The 21,989-nt window shown below is 49.9% G+C and overlaps 8 protein-coding genes across 8 annotated transcripts; 4 read left to right on the plus strand and 4 right to left on the minus strand.

The window, feature by feature from the left end:
- Positions 1-318: 318 nt before the first annotated feature.
- Positions 319-1,563, plus strand: APUU_20597S (mitochondrial 54S ribosomal protein uL5m; the record flags this gene model as incomplete). Its single annotated transcript, XM_041699255.1, has 3 exons — positions 319-569; positions 662-1,354; positions 1,440-1,563. 3 exons carry the CDS (start codon positions 319-321, stop codon positions 1,561-1,563), a joined length of 1,068 nt encoding a protein of 355 aa, XP_041552359.1.
- A 543-nt stretch (positions 1,564-2,106) lies between these two features.
- Positions 2,107-4,918, minus strand: STE11 (STE11 family mitogen-activated protein kinase kinase kinase; the record flags this gene model as incomplete). The annotated part of the gene is made up of 4 exons (XM_041699256.1): positions 2,107-4,341; positions 4,391-4,542; positions 4,602-4,675; positions 4,737-4,918. The coding sequence occupies 4 exons, from the start codon at positions 4,916-4,918 to the stop codon at positions 2,107-2,109; spliced, it is 2,643 nt and encodes an 880-aa protein (XP_041552360.1).
- Positions 4,919-7,321: 2,403 nt separating this feature from the next.
- On the plus strand, positions 7,322-10,124 carry APUU_20599S (uncharacterized protein; the record flags this gene model as incomplete). The annotated part of the gene is made up of 3 exons (XM_041699257.1): positions 7,322-7,454; positions 7,530-7,584; positions 7,652-10,124. 3 exons carry the CDS (start codon positions 7,322-7,324, stop codon positions 10,122-10,124), a joined length of 2,661 nt encoding a protein of 886 aa, XP_041552361.1.
- Positions 10,125-10,941: 817 nt separating this feature from the next.
- On the minus strand, positions 10,942-11,927 carry APUU_20600A (uncharacterized protein; the record flags this gene model as incomplete). The annotated part of the gene is made up of 3 exons (XM_041699258.1): positions 10,942-11,298; positions 11,367-11,456; positions 11,508-11,927. 3 exons carry the CDS (start codon positions 11,925-11,927, stop codon positions 10,942-10,944), a joined length of 867 nt encoding a protein of 288 aa, XP_041552362.1.
- Positions 11,928-12,739: 812 nt separating this feature from the next.
- APUU_20601S (uncharacterized protein) lies at positions 12,740-15,716 on the plus strand (the record flags this gene model as incomplete). Its single annotated transcript, XM_041699259.1, has 7 exons — positions 12,740-12,768; positions 12,847-12,933; positions 13,006-13,132; positions 13,196-13,373; positions 13,428-14,018; positions 14,076-14,629; positions 14,679-15,716. 7 exons carry the CDS (start codon positions 12,740-12,742, stop codon positions 15,714-15,716), a joined length of 2,604 nt encoding a protein of 867 aa, XP_041552363.1.
- Positions 15,717-16,738: 1,022 nt separating this feature from the next.
- ADO1 (adenosine kinase) lies at positions 16,739-18,195 on the minus strand (the record flags this gene model as incomplete). The annotated part of the gene is made up of 7 exons (XM_041699260.1): positions 16,739-16,781; positions 16,860-16,973; positions 17,031-17,368; positions 17,428-17,769; positions 17,831-17,981; positions 18,038-18,053; positions 18,144-18,195. The coding sequence occupies 7 exons, from the start codon at positions 18,193-18,195 to the stop codon at positions 16,739-16,741; spliced, it is 1,056 nt and encodes a 351-aa protein (XP_041552364.1).
- A 361-nt stretch (positions 18,196-18,556) lies between these two features.
- Positions 18,557-19,284, plus strand: APUU_20603S (DUF1770 domain-containing protein; the record flags this gene model as incomplete). The annotated part of the gene is made up of 3 exons (XM_041699261.1): positions 18,557-18,865; positions 18,970-19,164; positions 19,246-19,284. 3 exons carry the CDS (start codon positions 18,557-18,559, stop codon positions 19,282-19,284), a joined length of 543 nt encoding a protein of 180 aa, XP_041552365.1.
- A 475-nt stretch (positions 19,285-19,759) lies between these two features.
- On the minus strand, positions 19,760-21,824 carry APUU_20604A (uncharacterized protein; the record flags this gene model as incomplete). Its single annotated transcript, XM_041699265.1, has 5 exons — positions 19,760-20,632; positions 20,686-21,054; positions 21,112-21,241; positions 21,356-21,525; positions 21,630-21,824. The coding sequence occupies 5 exons, from the start codon at positions 21,822-21,824 to the stop codon at positions 19,760-19,762; spliced, it is 1,737 nt and encodes a 578-aa protein (XP_041552366.1).
- Between the last annotated feature and the right edge of the window lie 165 nt (positions 21,825-21,989).

Genomic DNA, 21,989 nt, shown 5'->3' on the forward strand with positions numbered 1-21,989 from the left:
GATAGACATAGATCTGATCGATCAGTGCGCAGTGCGTGCCCCACTGGAACCCAATCTGTTTGGCGTCTCCCAGATTGCCTCACTAAATTAATGGTTTGATTGGGATGGCGGGGATGCCTTTCTCGGCCAGATGCGGAGCTTCTCGCGATACGGGCCGATTCTCTGCCTGAATTTTATGCCTGAATTTTATGCCGATGATTTCAGGCCCAAATGTTGTCTCACGTGATACCTCCGAAATCCTGCGTCTTGTCCGCGAAACATTTTTTGACCGTCAGGCCTCGACGAGTTCGCAGCAACAACCATTTCCCGTGGATTCCAATGGCTGCGAGTGAGCCGTCAAGATACCTGGCAAGGTCATTGCCGCGGGCTATTGTCCCTTCTGCCCGCGCGCAGGGCCTCTGTTTACGGCGCCATGCCTCAGACCAGGCGTCCCCCAAGTCGTCCTCCGCTCTCAGTGAGCTAGAGTCGGACGGTCTTCTGAAGGGCACAGTTGCACCAGAAGACGTTGCGAAGTCATTCGACCCCGTTGCACGGGCCAGAGCACGAAAATCCCAGCTTCCACGGAGTCGGTAAGTCGCTCCCTGCGCGACCTGCAATTTACCCCCAACGCTTTCGATCCGAGTTGAAACAACGTCTTATACTCATCATCATCCACATGTAGATATCAATTCAGATCGCCAAAGTACGATCGCGGTCCATTGCACCCTCACAGACCTCCTCCCCCTTCCGATCCCTCTTCTCGACTCTTCGTGCCGGGCCCCTTCTCTCTTACGAGAGTCGAACAGACCCACGAATCAACCATCGCCTCCGACATCCTCACCCTTTGCTATGTTCACAACCCACCGGGATTCCAGCCTCCACCCAAGGCACCTCGGCTTCGTTCATGGGATGACAGCTCACCCTACCACAAGAATCGAACTCTCCGCGGGCCTCGTGGCGGCGACGTACTCCGACTCCTTCGCAAGCCAATCACCTTCAACAACGTTCCCAAGCTCGAGCGGATCACAATCCACACGTACGTCAAGGAGGCCGCAAAGGAGCACTCTGGATGGCTTCACGTAGCTGGTATGGCGCTACAAGCTATCTCAAATGTTAAGGTGCAGACATACAAGTCTAGGACCAGTCTTGCCAAGTGGTACATTTCTCCCGGTAGAGATTCCGTGGCCGCTAAGGCGGAACTGCACGGAGAGACCATGGAGCACTTCTTTGGAAAACTGGTTGACATCCTGATGCCCCGCCTCAAAGATTGGCCGGGTGTGAAGGGCACCAGCGGTGATAGCAGTGGAAACATCACGTTCGGTCTGGAACCGGAGCAGGTCGCTCTATTCCCGGAGATCGAGGTCAACTACGACATGTACGTCTTTTACCCCCTTTTCGATGGTCAACACATACCCTTTTCCCTGTAGTATAGTGGACTAACCCCCTCAATTCGTGAATAGGTACCCGCCCAAGATGATTCCTGGTTGCCACATTACCTTCCACACATCCGCCAAGACAGACAAGGATGCTCGTCTGCTCCTCAGTGCCATGGGTGTCCCATTTTACGGAAAGCTCGTCGACTAAATTGGCTCTTATTGACGATGCCCTACCGTGCATCTTATATACCAGCCATCTTTTCCGCTTCCTTATTTTTGGACGGGCATGTAACGCATACGGTGTGATATCGCCTTTTGAGGACATGTATATTATTCTCTGTTTTAGTACTCCCATTGCACAGGCATTTCTTCCTGTCTCGAGTGCACATTCCTAGATCTTGTTAATTTTGCGCGAATAAACCATCATACACTTGATATACAATCCGTAAAGGGGCACGTGCAGTCTATACTGAAGAATTTTGTGAATAACAAAGACCTACGGAACACCATGGGGCAATCAATCAGTACGATGTGAACCTAACTCGCACTGTTAACAAGGTCAACAAAACCCTGGGATATATATGGTCCAATTCTAAAAACGCCAGCGTTCACAGCAAACTGACGGTCAAATGTTCATTCAAAAAAAAAAAGAGGAATAAAACAGGTATAATCCCTAATTGTTATGGCTACTCCGATTCTCCAAAACTCAAGTGCTAAGAAAAGACCCTTTCTTTCGTCCAAATCATAAAGCTTAGTTTAGTTGCGTAGCAAGGAAAGGAGACTTGAGCAATTCATCTGCGTCAGGTCTCTGCTCGTGATCAAGTTGGAAAGTCATGTCCAAGAAGCCAACGGCGTCCTTGCTGGCGCTTTCGGGGGCAGGCGGCCGGGCCTTGTTACTTCCAATTGCAAAGATGGCTTGAAGCTGGCTGCAATCTGGGAACGGATGCGATCCGATGAACATCTCAATCACAAGACATCCCAAACTCCAAATGTCAGCCTTCTTTGTATGGGCCGTCTGACGGACAACCTCGGGCGCCATCCAATAAACACTGCCCTGCATCGAGGGCCGATGAATATGGCCTCCACCATTACTCGCTCGAGTTCCAAGTACAGTTGACGCTTCGACTCGTTTGGAAATACCAAAATCAGATATTTTGATGCCACCTTTGTTATCAACGAGAACATTGGCACCCTTGATGTCACGGTGGATGATGTCCTTGCTATGGAGATAGGACAGGCCCGCAAGGATTTGCCGCACGAAATTCTTTATCAAAGGTTCTTGGAAAGTGTTGTACTGCTTGAGCATTGTCGCAATGGAACCACCGGGAACATACTCCAAGAAAATATTCAGGTATTGGTCGTCGGCGGTAGTTCCCAGGTATTGGACAATATTTGGGTGATGGAGACCCTGGAGAAGATCAATTTCATGCTTAAGTGCGTCGACCATGTTGTTCTTTCGCTTGTCAAATTCGGTGCCCTTGGTTGCCGACGGGATCTCAACTTGCTTGACAGCCATGAGCTCACCAGTAATTGAGTGGAGCGCAAGGAATACACTTCCAAATGAACCCTCGCCGATCAGTGAGCCCTTCATCCAGTTGACGAAATTGTTCCCAGCCAAGAATTCGGTCAACCCATCGTCTTCTTCTTCTCCATCTTCGGCCATGAGGACACTCAGACGTTCATTGAATGAGCCTCCATCTGTTGCGGCAACACTAGCGGTCTCATCGAGTAGGCTGTTACGTGATGTATTTTGGTCATCAGAACCACTATCAAACGACACGTATGACTTGCGGTTCGGCTCAATGGGTGACTCCTCCTGGAGCGGGTGGAGAGAACTGGAGGCGATCGAGTCTCTATACGAGGTCGAAGGGAGGCCAGATTTTGCTGAAGTAACGGAGAGGGGTCGTGCGGCTCGAGTGGGCGGCGCACCGTTATTCAGCCAAGTATCAGCAATGCTAGGGATGGGCGGTGCATCTCTCAAGCTGGACGCATAACTTGTATTGCTGACGACACTTAGCCGGCTGGCCGCTCTACTCAGGCGTTGCGACCTGCGAACGGACATGCGCATCGTCTTCTCAATATCTTCCCTCTGGTGACCCGGGAAGTAGGACGAAATTTCGTGAATAATCATCTCGCTAGGCGGCCGAGCACCGAAGAATGATCGCAGCTTGGAAACTCGCTCATTGACTTGACCAGGTCGAATATCGTGATCACTGGGTGTCGTATTGTGGCGAGAGGAAACAGGTGACATGGGTTGTCTAATATTATGCCAAGATTCCCCTGTTAATTGTTGTATCTTCATTTGGTTTCGCACGTTCGAGCTGCTTAGCGCGTTCATATGCGCCACTTGGCTCTCGTCCAGCGCTAGCTGCGATGCCCGATGAATCTCATCAGCATCTGGTTCTCCAGCATGGATTTTCCGGAGAATGAGTCGGCCCCTTTCTGATCTATGGTAGTTTTCGCATATTTCCATCAGCTCACTGTCAGATAGTCTCCGACTGTTTGAAGGGTTTGGCTCTAGGCCGTCAAGCACATAGAAACAGTAGTTGCGGTACTGGTGTTCAGGAAGCTGTAATTTCTTCAGAACACAGAGAATAATCTCGTCAGGCGTTTTGCAATGCTTGATGTCCAAGACTTTCGTTTGACCACCGGTATAAATCACTCTAATCACGGGAGCGTTACTGAGCAACGAGCCCATTGTCATACCGTCGAGACTGGGATTCTGTCGATGTGTTCCGTTTCGATCAGACGGGGTTGAGGGATTGCGTCCTGAACCCGAGCCGCTGGAGAAATAGTCTTTTCGCCCAGAATCCATGGGACTGGCCACATAGCGATACGGTCGTAGAGGAGACCCTGGGCGGGAAGAAGTTCTTCCATATTCAGCGTCACCGGCTCGCCGGCTACTCAAGGCTTGCTGACGTGCGTTGAACGAGCGAGCAGCGTCAAAAGCTGTCTGGTTGGCCGCTTCCAAAGCCGCTAATTGTCTCTGTAGGACGTGAGTAGGAGAAAACAAGTAGACATATGTATTGACATACCAAGTTCTTTTGTTTTCGGTTTACTACCGACTTGTTCCTGAGCTGTTTTATAGCAACGAAGATGCGCACCCGATCGCCAATCTTCTTGATGCCCATTTCTTGCAAAATCCTCTGGTCGCATTCGATTAAATTGTTGCCATTAAAGTTATTCGCTGAAGACAGTTAGTATTTGCCTACATCACTGACCACTCCGCAAGGGATCTTCAAGTACCTTTAAATAACGGTTCATATTGTTGGCAGTTGATGGTATGAAGCCACGCGATGACTTGTTTCTCGTCCCAGGACCTACACGAGTCAGCCCTGGACCTTATTTGCTATACGGGCTGTGGTATGGGGAATAACACACCTCACAGCATCGAGCCCATCGTCAACTTCGGAGAACTCCGACTTTGTTGGACTGGTGTAAAGAGTAGCTGACTGGGGTTCCAAAAATGTGGAGGGCTTCTGTGACGCGGTATGATAAGATGCTGTCGGGGTCTGCGACGTTGGCAACCCCATGTTGCCCGTATATGTCTTCGATGCCAGCATTGTGGGGAATAATGTTGGCGTGTGTCGCGAGAAGGGTCTTTCCGATCACGGTTTCAAGCGAATGGCTCTCTGCGAAGAGGTTTCGATTGAATTGGCAGAAAGGAGGGCGTTTCCCGGCAGGCTTCGATGGTCGCTAATGCATAATAAAGAGTACCTGGAGGCGCAGGGACAAATTGTTAGCCTTGCTGGTAGAACAAAGAGGAGATTGGGTTAACGAAAGTAAGCCGGAAACCCCGCGTCTGAACAATCACCCAACTTGAAGCGAGGAAGATGGCGTACCAAATCAGAGTAATACTAAAGCGATTATATGTAAAGAGGTTACGGCGACTCCGGATATTCAACCCAAGCGGCGGTAAGTCTCTTTGTCCTGTGGTTGTGAAGTCTGGACTCTGGACTAGGACTAGGCCGACGATCGGCTTGTATTGTTGATCAGAGGTACCCGAACACGCAGGGCTAGGAGGCTCCAAAAAGAGGGAAACAAGGAGGGACAAAGGGGTCAAGAGAGGGGGATTCCGTGAATGTAAGAAGACAGCCGAGCAACAGCTGCAGAATGCCTGGAGAGCGGCGGAGGGGGATCGGGAGGGAAGAAGGAGAAGGCAGTCTTATTTCTGGATGTCTGGGCAGGCTCTCTGTTGTCCGATCTCCTCCACTCCTGGCGATGTTTCAGCTTCGGGCTAAGACCGTCACGTGATGCCCCGATCGGGTGCTTTTCTTTGAGCTCCCTGGCAAGAATCGCCTGACAGCAGCTGGCATCTGTCAAAGGCGGCCCGACCAACACAAGAGGAGCTCTTCTCGGTGTTTTATCATTCTGAGTCCTCGCTCAAACACCAGTTGTATCCAGTCCAGATTGACCAGCACGGATGGGAGGCGATTTGTCAGGGCGCGCAATCTGAAACAATAACCTGTCGCGGCTGTCAGCTATGGGCGCCTCACGGCCTCTGTCTATTCTTGGGTCGCCCCTGTCTCGGCAGCTTCATATCTGGAACCATGGAAACGCCTGCGCCTATACATCTTCCCCTTTTCCAACCAGCATGCGATACAGATGTTACGTAGTACAGGTTTCGCGGGCTCCCTCTTCATCGTCGATTGTTTTGTTGGACGTCCTTCAGTCTTGGTTGGAGGAACCAGTCCTTTGGGAGATGCGTGCGAATGTCTAATCTAACTTGGAGCAATACGTGGGACAACACCAAGCCGCCATTTCTTGGAGCGGTTGATGCGCATTGCCTCCTCCTTAATACACATGACCACTTTCTCACAGGCTCATATAGCTCAGTGCAGGCGAGCCGCGGTCTCTCCGCGGTCTGTGGATTTAATTATTAGAATCCCGCAAGGCCCATCAGCTCCCGTCTTCAGAGCATACAGTCACGATTCTGGAGGCATTAATTGTGCCCCCATGCATTTAAATAGCCATCAGCTCATTAAATAATAATGATTATTATGCTCATCACGCCACTGTAGATACAACAATAATAGGGAACTTTACAGGAACAAGGTGTGATTCAGGGATGACAATGTCTTGACTGGAGCGCGTTTTGCTTGGACAACCAGAACCTAGCAGTGTTACTGTCGATGTGAAACTGAATTAACCCAGCTGTTCTAGAAAAGATCCTTCGCATGTTCCCGCCAAGTTGGACTCCACGGGCCACGATCGAAGCCGCGCACGGGATCTTTTCATATCGATCCCCGCTGCCGCGGACTCCATCCCAAATGAAACCCCGAACAGCAACTCGGTGTAGTTTCTTGGTTTAATTTATTTTATTTCGAGAGGGCCCAACCAAGGACGCCCAGCAGTTCTACACTACTAGTGCAAGTTGCATTAATAAGTGAACCGCAAAAATTGTCCAGAAGAGGAGAACACTGAACAACAGAATTGGAGAAGGAGGAATGTTTTCATCGGTTCCCCTCTATCCGTACTTTGGTGTTCTGATGATGAGGAGAAGCAATTGGGCCCCCATGCGTGCATTTCCTTCGCATACATAATACATATGTCAACTTAGAGTTGCGCACATGGTCTGAGAGTTTCCAGCAAGGCAGCATCTCCGCACCGGGTGGAGATGGCAACAGATGCACCGCACTCCAAATCTCGATGTTGTATGTCGGTCAACAGCTGGCCAAGCCGAGTGGGTATGCTGGTCATTGGGCCCTCCAGTTGCTTGGAAGGCTTGAAATCAAGCACGCCGTAGTATTCATCATTTTTGCAGCTGGAGTGAAGGCATTCCGCGGTCCAATGGAGTGCTTAAGATTGTTCATCAGCAGCTCAAAGAGCGAGTGGCTCGGTGCCTCAGGCGCCGATGTAATCTGTTTCCGGAAGTCACGTGGCACCCCCTCACCCCCCACAGTATTTTCCTTCCCCGCGCGCCTCAGTCCATCCGAAAGACATGCTCTACCCCAAGGCTATTCGCCATGGACGATGAGAGATCAAATTCGGGGAAAGTGAAGAAGAAGACAAACACCGCCCATCGGAAATCGCTCTCCTGCGAATACTGTAACAGGTCCTTTGCCCGTCTCGAGCACCTTCAGCGCCACCTCCGCACCCGTTGAGTAACCCTGATTTTGCCCTCAGGAGGGCATTTGCTTTCGATGGCACGTCCCAGCTAACTTGTTGTCCCAGATACCAAGGAAAAGCCCTTTTCCTGCGATATATGCTCCAAGTCTTTTGCAAGGAGGTAAGTCACCTAGTGCCCTGATCAACGTCTGGCACCCACTAATTACGCATCTTTTCCCCTCGAAAAGCGACCTGCTTGTGCGACATGAGCGCCTAGTTCATCCAGCCGAGGCCGCAGCCAATCGAGAGAATCGAAACCATACCAATCACGATGTATCTCAAACGCCGTCTTCAATAGTGCAGCCCTCCCACCATGAATCTCGAATGCTAGAGCTAGCCGATGCCATTCCACTTCAGACCCAAGCAGTCCCTCCTCCCCCTCCTCCTCCCGAAGTCCAGGTCCAGCCTCCCTCTATCGTTGAAACGACCCATTTCAACCCGTCATGGGGATACGATCTAAATCTTCTATCCCATGCCGCAAGCCATGTCGCTCTTGAAGGGCAACAAGAGAGCCTTGACAGTCTTCGGAAACCTTCCCATAACATCGCGCCGCCGCCGCCGCCACCGCCGCAGCAGCAGCAGCCACTCTCCCATGTTCCGGAAAGAGGAATTACCGATAATTACGGCGTTGAGCCTTCAATTCTAGATCTCACTGATCTTGGCGATCCGGTGCAGGACTTCACGGTCTTCTTAGAAAGTGTCGGCCTCTCTTCAGACTGGGACTCTGGCATTTTCTCAAGTGTAGAAGAACCCTTGCTACCCACCACACTTCCAATGGAGACAAAACCTACGATCCGTGAAACTTCTAGGCTAGGGCCTGATATAATGAGTGATATGAGATCTACCAATGATGACCCACCATCGTTCTCTAATTTTGGTTCTCGGCTGCCCTCGCTTCAGCCAGAAGCTCATGAAGTTGACGATCGCCTAGGGTTTGGTGACGAAGGCCCACGGCCCGCCTGGGATATATCGAACGCGGATCGTCAGGTGTTTGTCTCTAAACTGGAAGAATTTGCCTATGTCCTCCCGAAGGGATTTGTGCCACCATCCAGGCATGCTCTATCTCGCTTTTTTGCTGGTTACATCAATGGCCTGAACGAGCATCTCCCTTTCATCCACGTCCCAACGCTGTCCATTGCAAAGTGCTCGCCCGAGCTTACACTTGCTTTGGCAGCTGCTGGGTCTCACTACCGTTTTGAAAATAACAGGGGAATTGATCTCTTCCACGCTGCAAAGGCGATCCTTCTAGAACGCTTGCAAAGAAGAGACAGTAAGCAGGTGCATTACCCCTCTTGGAATTTCTTCTCCCCCGCGTCAAACTTCCATAATTCCCGTGGGTCATCCGCCACATCCAACAGTCCATACCAAACCCACCAACACCAGCCTTATGTCCTATACCCAATTGACCCTTCAGGCTACCCCCCTGAGGATTCGTATGCCCACATGGAGGTCATTAAGACCTTCCTACTGCTCACGGTATTCGCTTCTTGGGAGCGACATCCTGAGCTCTTGCGGGAAATTCTGTCCCTTCAAAGCACGTTAGCCAGGCTCGTCCGAGAACATGGGCTCACCGAATCAACCATCGGGGTGGACCCAAACAATTGGGAAGAATGGGTCCGTCGAGAATGCAATAGACGCACGAAACTTATCGTTTACTGCTTCTTTAACCTCCACTCTATTATGTACAACATCCCTCCCTTGATATTGAATGCAGAGCTCAAGTTGAACATGCCGTGCTCGCACGAACTCTGGAAAGCGAACAACGCCGCACAGTGGCGTCGCCTCCTTCGCACCCGACATGGATCAGAGGTCGCTTTCCAAGATGCTTTCACAAGATTGTTCTACAAGGCGAACATCACGAGCACTGCGCCTATTTCACCTCTCGGCAATTATATCTTGATACATGCCCTTATCCAACAGATATTCTTCGCCCGTCAACTTTGTCTTTCTGCTCCAACTCTCCCTGGGACGAGCCTAAGGCCAGACGACTTGAACGCCCTAGACAGTTCTTTAGCATCTTGGAAAGCACTGTGGAAACGCACCCCTGAGTCAAGCATCGACCCGCAGAATCCAGCTGGGCCCATTGCTTTTACGTCTACCGCGCTATTAGGGCTTGCATACATTAGGTTACATGTTGACCTTGGGCCGTGTCGCCGCCTCGTGACTCAGGACCCAGTTCAAATTGCCAGAGCTCTCAATGAATCGCCGCCAATTGCACGAAGCCCACGTCTCATCATGGCGCTTTTGCACTCTGCGCACGCACTCTCGATCCCAGTACGCCTGGGTATAGACTTTGTGGCAAGAACTCATTCCTTTTTCTGGAGTATTCAGCATTCTCTTTGCAGCTTGGAATGTGCTTTCCTCTTAAGCCGATGGCTGCTTTCCATACCAGCAACGCAGGCAGAGCAAAGACTCTCTGAGCATGAGAGAAAACTGCTTTTATGGATCAAGAGCATGATGGACGAAACCGACATGGCTGTTGATCCAGCCGGGGCACCTGATGTTGATTTCATCGCGAATCCTTATAAGGCTAGGCAACTTAGCGTTGCTATCGTCCGCGTATGGGCAAGGACCTTCAAGGGAAACACAAGTTGGGCGATCGTTGACCTGGTCGGGCTAAGTTTAGATGCATACGCTGATCTCCTGGAATCTCAGATCTAGTGCCTATGGCATAGATTCTCAGGTTGCCTTGTGAGATTTGCATATATCAAAAAGGGTAGATGTATGCTTCCCATTAGCAGAGTATGCTCTACCATAGGGCCTAATGGGCAGCCATGGCGCTGTTCAATCAAAAGTTCGCCATATGCGGCGTCTTGATTAACGATGCTGGATTATACCCTCGTCTTTATGCTTCTTTATATCTTCGTCTGTATATAGGTATTCCTCATCCCAAGTACTAGTATTGCGTCTGTCTCTTTTACTTCGTTCTTCTTGCGCGGCGCGGGTCGGATTACGAGTTTATTTTATGTTTATTGCGGGATGAATTGCTTCTCCTTTCCCGCTTCTACCTATTTCATTGTTCAAGATTGGATGAGGAATGACTTTTCTTGTATCTCATTATTATTCTTTATTACGAGTCTCAAATGAATCTGCGTGGGTTTTCCGTCACAATCAGACCAATTGCCCGTAGTACTCCCGCTCAGCGACCTCTCTTCTTCACCTGTTAAGCACACCTCATACTCTGCCGGAGTAACTCCCTCCCCTTCAGCAGCAACGGTGCCATCCTCAAAGGTGGGGGGAGGCTATCTAGAAATCCCGTATGCCCGACGCGGAACATCATAACTGGCAAAGTTCTGTTCCCCCAGTAGGGGGTCGATCACTGCTCCCTTCAAGCCTGGGTACTTAACTGGTTGCCATGTAGAAGAACATGGCCGATCTATTATTGTTCTCCGCTGCGTTCTGTCCACATCCCCAGCACCACCAAAGTGTCCTAATGATAAAAGGGTTCTAAATCGCTCATTTCTTGTTCGAGAACTCCTCAATCATGGCCTCCAGGCGTTGTATCTGATTGTCGAAGCGCACCGCGCGGTTGACTCCTTCGTGCGGTTTGCCGTAACTGCGCATTCGTAACACTAGCCGGAACGAACCGCAGCGCGGACATGGATTTCTCGAGTTCCGCGATCTCCGCCTCGTCTGACCCGGATTCGGGTACAGAAGAAACCGGATTTGAATTTGAAGCCGGGATTGATTGTGAAATGGAGGTCTGCCGGTGTCGTAGCCGGCCTTCTTTTGGTGAAGTTGGTGTACTAGATAAGCGCCGGCGATGGGTCTGCATTGACCGGAGCATTGATGTTTGCTTGTCTATACCATCATTGACGATGTAGAAGTTATATGTCTGTGACGGTGTTAGTTATTTTGCATTTCCGAGTGGTTGTGAACTTCAATTGGGAGGTAAGTAGGCACCTTAGGAAACATATGCTTGTCAATTAGATGCATTCGGCGTTTTTGGGGTGTAGAACATTTTCGCTCGCAGTTTTCGACGAAGCATCCGTACTTCATTTGTTGTTAGTAAAGTGCCTAAGAAAGGGGGCTTGAGATGAATACAGTTTTGTCCCCGCGGGCTCTCCTTGCAGCGACTAGAGAATCATGATTCTCCTCAATATGTAAGTTTAGAAAGAGGTCTGTGGGGAAGTTCCTCCCGCACTCGGTGCATCTGTTGACGTGGGCTTTATGATAGTGCACCTCGTAATCTTCGTATGAAGGGAAAGAGAGAGTTTCTCTGTGAGGCGGGAGAGAGCAACGCATAGCTTCTTCAACAGGGGGGTCGGAAGGGGTATTTGAGAGATGTATTTTGGATGGAGCTGGTGTGGATGATATATAGTCTGGGGAGGAAGATCTTGACCGACATTCTGATGACGGATCGATGGACGTAGATCTGGGCCGTTTGGCCATTTTTGAGGCAATTGCGGGGAAATATTGCTGGCGGGGTATATTTTGTCTGAAGGAATAGCAGCTTCTTGCCATGTATTTGTTCAATCCACTGGGTCTCGGGCTTTTTTGTAAGAGGATAAAGATCTGAGTCGAAGTGACGAACTCGGCTTAGCCAAGAGTTCTAGAAAGCGCAATCTCTCTTCCAATACAAGCCCAACAGCCACTGCTCCGTACAACAGACAGACTACATAGCATGCCACATTAGGCGAATATTTTAAACTCGAGGTTTATCATCAAGTATGTGTCTGTGAGGCTCTGTGCTTACTACTCGAGCATAAATATTTAGTTAACTTTATCAAGTACGGAGGACTAGGTCGATATATATGTCTTCCTTTCGCATCCTCAACCGCGACAATTCTCGACAACAATATATTGGATAATATCCGGAGGATCTCAAGGCTTAACAGCACCATTAACCATTAACTTTAATTCATATAAATGAACGCAAAGGTGAAGATACTCGTGAGCACCGACGGAGCACACCAGCCACAGCTGGCCACCCAATCAGCGCTTGAGGAGCCACGAGAGTCACTGGACTGCATCCACCGTGAATCTCCAGAATTAAGGTACTGCGATTTTCCGTCAACTGTCAACGAGCGGCGGCCTCATTCTCCGCGTCTCGCTCGCCGTCCTCTCGCATCAGGGCTCATCATCCCATTCCTCCCACGGCAGCGCGTCATCGGCGCCTATTCCGGAAAGCCCGACCCCTCTCGTCTTGCCGCCCTTCGATATACCACTGATGGATCGTTCATTGATCCTGTCGCCCGCAGACTCCCAGGCAGCCATCTGACGGGCGAAGTGAACCGTGGAGTTATACAGACGAACCAGTCTTCTGCTCATTGAGCATGGCGCTCACCTTTCAAGATGCGTGGCAGTTAGTACCCTTTGCTTCTCTTGCAAGTTTGACAAGTGAAACAATCAAACACATGAGACTAAAATTGGACTATCCTAGATCTGCGCTCACCGTTGAGAGAGACCTGCTAAAGAACCTCGCCGAGAAGGAGACAACATTTGCCGAAATATCTAACAACATATCGGAGTTAGTTCTCTATTCGTGTTTCATATTCTTAGTTGCGCGCAACTGGTCTAACCCTTCCGCTTCTTGTCGCAGACTCCGAACCGCTTCTCAAAACGCCATATTCCAAGACTTCGAGACTGCCCGCACCGTTGACGTTGAAGGTCGCTTATGGGAGGCGCATTTAAAAATCAACACTCGGTTCCGGAAGCTGCTCTCCCGCGTGAGTTAATTAATTCTATTTTGTTCCACCAGCTATTCTCTAATCGGGCACAAAAAAACCTAGTTTCGCGAAGACAATGGCAAGAAGAAAAAGCCAGTAGAGAGGCGGAAGCTGGAGAAGCACTTTCTAGAATTCATTAAATCAAGCCAGCGATTCTATCGTGGCTACATTCAACAGCTGGCGTCGCACTACGATGGCATTCCGGAACTGGAGAAGGTTGCACGGAAGTTCGGTTTTGAAAGTGAGCATCATATCCCACTGTAACTTCCTGACTTGGTTACTCAACATATTGTAGCTCTATCGGCGGCGCCTCCGGTCCAACCTCTCGAGCACCTACGAAAATACATCCTTCAATCGTGTCACGCGACACTTATACGCCTGGGCGACCTTTCCCGTTATCGCGAAACCGAACTGGCCACCAAGGAGCGCAATTGGGGCCCAGCAATCGGTTACTATGATCTAGCCACTGTAATATACCCAGCTTCCGGTGCGTCGCATAATCAGCTGGCTGTCATTGCCCTTGCCGATGCCAATCATCTGAGAGCTACCTACCATCTGTACCGGGCTCTCTCCGCTCAGGAGCCACATCCAACTGCCAAAGGGAACCTTGAAATTGAATTTAGAAAGGTTATGAGTTTATGGGCCAAAAGGGAGTTGATTCGACCTGAGGACGCTGGTATTCCAGGCAGATCCTTGGCCCCGTGGTTTGTCTATCTCCACGCCCAGTGTTACAGAGGCGTCGACTTCGCGGAGCATGAGGAACTTGAAAGCGAAGTTCTTAACCAGCTTGCAGTCGATCTGAAGGAGCGCTCCTTGGAGGGTACTCTACAGAAGTTTTGTCTTATTAATATTTCAGCAGAAGACTTCTCTCGGGTTCGGTCGGAAGGTAAGTTTCTTAATACACTCCCAAGTCCAAGTGAATGTTAATTGATGTTATCGGCAGAAGAATCAGTGTCAAACGCGCGTCTGTTTTTTCAGCGCATTAACGTCAAAACATACTTTACCCTCTTGCAGATTCTCCTAGCTGAAATCGAGAGGTTTGCTGTTGAAGACCCGAACAACAATAATAAAGACGCCAAAGTTGGGGCCGACAGGGTGACTGTCGTTGCCCGTCGAATCTTACCAGCCCTTCGCAACTATAGCTCTTGGCTCTTGACAGTCAGTGCGTACTTGGTTGCATATAAGGAGAAAGATACTCCTCTGGCTGTCCAACTTACGGAGTTTTGGAAAATCTACGCCAACACGCTCACGCTACTCGCCTCCACTTTTGACGTCGTCCACCTGCCAGAGGTAGAGTATCTTCTCGAAGAAGACGAGGAAACCTTGTGTTTTATGCCCCTCAGTAAAGGTACCACGTCCCGTAGGTACTTGGATGCGAACGGTCGACCAAAGCCTTCAATAAATGACCCAGGGGTCGAAAGACATCATCCCAACATTGAAATGCTCTATCGTATCCGCGAATTCGTGATTGACGGTTTAGATTTGGTTGTGGGCAATGTATGACGAAGTCAACCCTTGTGCTCTTGAAGTCTGCTAACCTGTCCAGAAAATACCCATTGCCCTTGTTGATGACGAGGACAAGAAGACGTTTATTTACAAGGAGGACGGTCTTCCTTCCCATTTCTTTGCCAGTCCGTCCGGTCACCATCACTCGCTCTCTGCAGCGAGTATCGAAAGGGAGGATATTCAACGGGTTAGACAAGAGTCGAACTATCCTTCGGATGCTAGAAGTACATTTGGGGATTCTCAATCAGCATCCGTCTCTATGTCGACTAATATGAACGGTATCGTTGAAGGAGTTGAACGATTGGTTGAGTCTGACACTTATGAAAATGCCCCAACTATACCTAACCATTTGGCGCACCCTATGGACTCGAACCCGGCCTTGGCTCAGTTCTACGATCCAACTGCAAACTCGGATTTCAGAAGAGACAACCTTCATACTCCTATTGCTCCACCAGGTCTCGGACTTCCTATGGATAATTATTCCAGCGGAATGGGCACAATGTCGTCCTCCCAGTCATATACGCCGCGGCCGACCATCCCTGGGCTCCCTAACATCTGGAATACTGCTTTCTCACCCGAAATTCGCGACGCATCCCCGCGAACTCCACCAGGGCTTGGTCCACCCCAAGGATCAATGCTCCCCAGACACACTAACAGTTCGGGCCTTCAATATACGCAGCAAGATGCTATAAAAAATGACTTAGCATTCCGCCAGAGCCTGCTTGCGCAAAACCAATTAGAAAGCAACTCACTGAACGGGAGCGGTCCTATGTCTCAGATGCTTGCCCCGCAAACATACCATCAACGTCACTCTAGCTCTCCATGGGATCGAGACAGCATACCCGCGGCTGGACCGTTTTCGCAACAGCCATATCATCAGTCTGCCTTTGCATTCCCCAGCCAACCGATGTCAAGCGGCCAGGCCAATGCTTCGTGGGCCAACAACGCCTTTATCGAAAGTTCACTCCCATCTGGAGCGGGGCTATCAAGTCCGGGGATCGGTGATACCCGGAAGTCCTCAGCTCAGTTCGGCATCATTGGTCAAGGCCAATCCCCTCGTCTCGGACATGGTGGTTGAAGTCCTAGCATGAAAAAAAGGCATTTCAAAATCCCACTCTTCGCTAAGCACGTATGCACGGATTTGGGAAACTGTGATCATGCTACCCAAAAGGAATATTGTCGTTGCAGAAATTACGCGGGGAAGGAACATAGCTGCTAGTGAGGCTTTGCGGTCCACATAAGTGTTCCTTGCTAGGCAAGGGAAAAAGCACGCGTGGTCCATGGTTGTCTTATTCGCCTACACTATCAAGCATCTCCATGTGTGTGTGTGTGTGTGTGTGTGTGTCTGTCGGTCTGGCCGCCGTTACTGCCGACCCGTAATATCGCAACGCAGCCTCGCCTCAACATCTCGGACTTGAAGCAGTTATCCAGCGGCTAGGTTGGTCTATCTCTTTCTTCACGTGAGGATTGGTTTCTAGGATTCGGTGAAGATGAGCGAAAGATTTTCTCGTTCTGGTTCTTCAATGCTTTTTGCGTCTCCCGAAATTGAAGTTTGACATTAAATGGATGGATCGGATCTATTCAGGTAGGGACTGGGCTCCCAGGGCATTTTGCACATGAGCAATTTATCTCATTGTCTCTCTCGCCTTTGGGCTAAGATCAAGTAACCCAAGTTTTAAAATGCCTGCATTTAGAATTTCAGCAGGCACGAATAATCAGACCATCTGAAGTTTCCGATTGAATTTCCAAGGATTATATAATTTATGAAGTAGAACACGGAGTATGCATCGTAACCAATGTGGTACATATTGTTGAAGATAAATCTCTGGTAAAAAAAAGAAATACAATGAAGTTAAGTTCATCATTAAATCGTTGTTGAGAACGCCTTCTCTGCAACTCCTGTCTATCGTGTTTTTATCATGATATTGTAATGCAATGAGAGCGCAATTCACACTTGAACGGTGAAGTAAGTGGAATAGATAGCGCCAAGTCTAAGACGTTAAGTCAAGGACAATGTGGGTATAGAAGGTTGAATCCTAGATAATAAGAAATGAAATGGGGTTTTATGGCCTTGGGGAGAGTGGTTTATGGAGGAATTATTTAGGAGCGTTCGGGAGTGTAGGTTTGCTTGGGGAAAGGGAAGCTATATCATAATCAGCACGAGTGTCCGTTACAGTTGGAGTTTAGACGGGAAGAAGTATAGAAATGGGGGTGAGCTTACGAAGGTCCCAATTCTTGAATGCTCAGCTTCGCGAGCCACTGACCGAGATCAATGCTCTCTGAAAGAGACTTGCCTTGGACAACTCCAGCGGCGAAACCACCGGCGAATGCATCACTGTGGGGCAATTATTAGCGCCTAGTTTTATTGTGAATCGATGGTGTAGTCACTTACCCAGCACCGTTGGTGTCGTTGATGGCATCCTTGGAGATCTCGTGGACGGGGAACTCCTTCACTTCGACGGCACCGCCGGCAGAGCCAGTGGCAGTGACAGTGGGCAGAGTACCCTGGGTCACGACAGCAACCCTCGGGCGGTTGGTGTTCTTCTTGGGGAGCTGGGCCAACTTCTTAGCAATCTCGATGATGTCGGTTGTGCCCCATTGGTGGCTCTCAGCGTAGGCAAGGGCCTCGGTCTCGTTGCAGAAAGTGTAGTCGGTGTAAGGAAGGACGCTGTCGAGCTGGTCCTTGAAGAACTGAGGTATGAAAGGCGCGGAGAGAGAAAGCAGGAAGGCCTACTCAGTCAGAATAGGATTAGTGAGGCTCTATAAAAGAAAAACCAATATGTCCGTACCTTGTTCTTCGCAGCGGCCTCCTCACCCAGAGCCTGGATGGCGGGAACAGAGACCGTCAGGTGGTAACCACCAACATAGTAGAACTGGGCCTTCTCAACAAGAGACCAGATGTGAGGCTGCTTGAGATGCTCAATCTTGTACTCGTTAGCGGCAGCAAGGTGGGTGCACATGCTGCGGTTGTGGCCGGTGATGATGACACCGCACTTGCCAGTGGGCTGGACATCGTCGACGCGGTACTCCGTGTGGACGCCGGCCTTCTTGCAGGCCTCTGTGAGGATATCAGCGTACTTGTCGCGACCGACGCAGCCGATGTAAAGAGTCGAGTTTTCAGGAAGAATGTACTATTGAGTATAATACATCAGCCACTTGTTTCGCAGGTTGTACAAAGGCAGGAATGGGTACCTGAGCGCCACGAGCAGTGTTCTGAGCGGCACCACCAGCAATCAACTTAGCATCGTTCTTGAGAAGCTCCTCATAGAGACCCATGTGCTTATCCTCGGCAAGGATAGCGTCGTTGTCCTTAAGTCCGTACTTCTCCAGAAGAGCAGCATCACTATCAAAGTTTGTTAAATAAGCCCTTATCTACAAGAGTAGCACCATTGAACTTACCCGACAGCTTGGATATCTATAATGAAGCACGAAAAACATTAGCAAATCGCCCCAGCTAATTTGTACTTGACAATAACTTGTCCATGCAAAAGATGAATCCACGCACCCAAGAGGGGGTTCTCTAAGCAGAGAAGAGGGTAGCCTTGAGCAGCAGCCATGGTGATTCAATGCCTGTATGGAAGGTCGGAACAAACGGAGATTGTAGTGTAGTGTTGTATATGAGGTCGGGAAAGAAAGCCAAGGGAGGAGAGTGAGGAGTAAAGAGAAGGTGGGGAGAACGCCAACCTTGGGGGATACGATTGAGAATTGACCGATGGAGGGGCAGCAGACGGCCGCCTTGATGCCTGATAATTCAGGCTTCAATATTCCTCCCCGGGAACATGGTCTGATTGGCCGCGAAAGCACCCTCATCTCCTGGAGTCCGGAGTTATCATGGAACGTTAAGACCTCCAAAACAACAGCACTAGACCTTATCCATCCAGACCAGCACGAAGCTGCCATAACATTAACACGTTCAATATGACGGACCCCGCCATCCAGGTCGCAGAAACCATCCAAACGGCTTCCATCAATCGGTCGCCATCTGCCAGTCGTGACATCAACCCTCCAACCTCATTATCGGAGAAGAAGCCCCCCGTCGAACTTACGTCCTCTGATGCTGGCAGCATCCCTTCGGATCTCATCGACCATCCTCCGGCTTTTCGCACCCCCGCGCGGCGACATAATTTACCGCCCCTACCCGATCTACGATTCGAGCAAAGCTACCTCGCCAGTTTGCGAGGCGCGGACACATGGGGGCGAGTAGCATGGATTACCATCAGAGACCAGGTACGTGGATTTGCAATGAGCCCCGTGTTTGTTCATTTTCTAGCTGTTTCAGCGAGGAGATAAACTTGTAGAAGGATATGACTGACTCCGCTCTCATTGTCTAGGTCCTTTTACCGCTAATTCAAGGTACACTCTGGACTCTGGCGCTCTCGGGATGGCGATTTTGGAACCGCACTGCATCTCTTAGCGGTCAAACGCTAGGAAGTAGGGTTAGGAGATGGTGGTATGAAGTCAATAACTGGAAGCTTCCCCCTATGGCGCCGAGGAACTCAAGGGCCGCCGCGGCACAGGTAGAAGACGTATGTGGACCACATCTATTATTTTTCCGATTCATTGACTTGATTCAATAACGCGAGCTGACATTTACGGAGTTTCTACAGTTCTATACAGCACAATTCTCCAACGCGGGTGCCGACTAAGCATTCGACTGTGAGAGTTGAGAAATAGCTAAGGCGATATTGCATGCATGGCGTTAAGGATATAAATGGTTGTTCAATGTCGTTCATATATCCGAGATTCCTTATATATCCCGGTGTATGAAAGGTGATCGGAATGACATACTGTACACATAGGTCAAGAGTACTACTTCACTTCAGCCTGGAGCTGAATTCGACCATTCAAGATACACATAATAAAAACGATACTGTCGATTGGACATGAAACCTCCATTAGGTACCTAATACATTTTGGGTGCCCATCGCTGCTTGAGGATCAAGATCAGCGAATTTCCATGGTAATCTGCAAGCTTCTGAATACTAGACCATTCTAATCCGGTACAATCCATATTGCGCCTTCGGTAAAACAGCACCAGAACACCACTATCCACTGTAAATAGATTCTAGAAATTATAAAACCCTTCGAGCTATGCGCCTTGACTCTAAAAAGACAGACTTATTAGATCGCCCCCTCCGGTTGTTGAACCGGAGTAAGTACAGTAGTATCAGCGGAGCCTCCCCCGGCTTGTACTGTCCCTTCGCTCGGGGCCGAAGCAATCGTGTTGCTAGGTTCTTCAACAGGCGCAGCGTTTGTGCTGGGGCCAATCGGGGCTTCTGAAACCGGTTCTGGAGGCCCATTGCCCATCGGTAATTTTTGTGATGGTTCAACCGTAGGTTTCTGTTCAGCGGCATCGATGGGCCGTTCCGCAACTGCCACTGCCTGAGTTTCAGAAGTAAGGTCCGCTGGTTGTTCTTCAGGTCCCTTTAAATCGCCCTGTTTATTGTATTTGAGCTGGACAACAAGGCTCGCGGGCTCCCCGTTGGCCACCGACTCATCTCCACTTACTTCCTCTTCGTCGTCACCTTCAAACTCATTTTCGTCTTCCTCCTCGCCGCCTTGCCATTCATTTCCACTAGACTGCCCACCATTTGATTCAGCATCCTCATCGTCTACGCCGTAATCGGTATACCCGTTCATTCTGGTATTCCGAGTCCGCTGCCGTCTCTCAGTACCATCTTCGTCAGCAGTAGCAGTGTCTTCACGATTCCCAGCGAGCAGACTCTCGCCATAGAGGCCGCCTGCGCGTGAACGGATTTGCCTTCCGCTGGCACTAAATCTCGGACCTGTCGGCTCTGCGGGGGTTGAAAGCCCAGAGCTATTACGCCCTGATCGTCGAGGCGGTGGAAGGCCATCGGAGAAGATGTCTTCGTCATCTGAGTATGTATACTTCAGCTTTTTCCCACGAGTACGGCCTTCATATAGTGAGAATCCAGGTTCAGGTTTGGAAAATGCGGCTTTTCGAGCAATACGATAATCACGGCGTTTGCGTTTCTAGAGTCGTGTTAGTCGATAGATCTCATACGATGGATCATAAAGCACCATACCTCCTCGGAGCCCTCGAACCGAGGAATAGAATTTCTTATCCTCTCACTCAATTTCTTGGAATGCATTCCCTTCTCTTCCTCCAATTTGTCCGCAACACCCTGCAATTCTGGGATCGTCCCTGCCACGCTCCACCAGGTGACGTTCTTCAAAGCTGGGTTGCCTTCCCGGTAAAGCCTAAAATGTGTATCATCGTGGCCTTCAATGAGCCAATACCGACGCTTCATGCTATCGCGTCCCCAGGGCTGCACAGACAGAGGCTGGTTCAAGTCATCTTCGTGGCGCGCTTGCTTGTAGGATTCTTTAATCTTCGCTTGGACGGCTTCGGAGGAGGAGAGTGACCAGAGAATCAACGACTTAAGTAATTGTAGCTATTATGAATCAGTAACACACTCATCATGGGCCGAAATTATAACACGGCAACATACGCGCTCTTCCGGGGACATTGAGGCAAAATTGCGACCCCCATGTAGAGGGTTCTTGCCTTGCCATGATTTTGGCCACTGGGATGCATGTGTATGAATCGCTTCTTCCAATGGGCGCGTGTAGTGATTTCGTCTGCGCGTTGTGGAATGGGAAGTCAGTGACATGTGTTTCAACGTATTGGCATGTAATTCAACGAGGCCCTCCAAAGCCTCGAGCGAAAGACACGGCATGGAGATGGCGGCTTACTCCACGTCCTTCTTCCTATTCAGTACCAGCCCAAGAAATGCACATAATAGCCTTTCAATGTGGTCCCCCGGAGGAGATTCCACCACGCCTCGCTCGATATCCTGTGGTCCAAGGTGTGGCGTTGATCGCGGGAATACTTCGTGGAAACGCGCGCGGAACATTACAATGAACTAAGAGTTGCGACAATCAGCAAACACATCCACCAAGACGGCGCACAACGCGTTATGCAGGCAATTTTAAACCCATGTAGAATAATAAGAGAGATATAACTCACGGCGATATCTGGATTATCGGCCAACACATATTCATGAGGTGGTGAAGGAGCTCGTTTCGGTGGCGGAGTTTCGGACTGCTTCTTCTGAAAGTACTTGGTTATGCCCACAGGCTCGTCGAGAGCCATGGGATTAGGTTCCTCATCTGAAGGAGGCGCAGACGATAACGAAGAGAGATCCGAGTCGGAAAGAGACATTTTGGATATGTTTGTGCTGGGGCGAGGAGGTGTTGTCGGAGGGAAAAGTGGGTGAGCCTGGTCCGCGTCGCAAGGAAGTTGGTTCTGCTGCGCTTGACCTCCCCAGCTTCAAACGCGGCTTCTACGCGGTTGGCTCCAATAAGCTCACAGCCCATATCGAGCCAA

The sequence above is a fragment of the Aspergillus puulaauensis genome, chromosome 2 (assembly GCF_016861865.1).
Source record: "Aspergillus puulaauensis MK2 DNA, chromosome 2, nearly complete sequence".
In the NCBI taxonomy this organism is placed as follows: Eukaryota; Fungi; Ascomycota; class Eurotiomycetes; order Eurotiales; family Aspergillaceae; genus Aspergillus; species Aspergillus puulaauensis.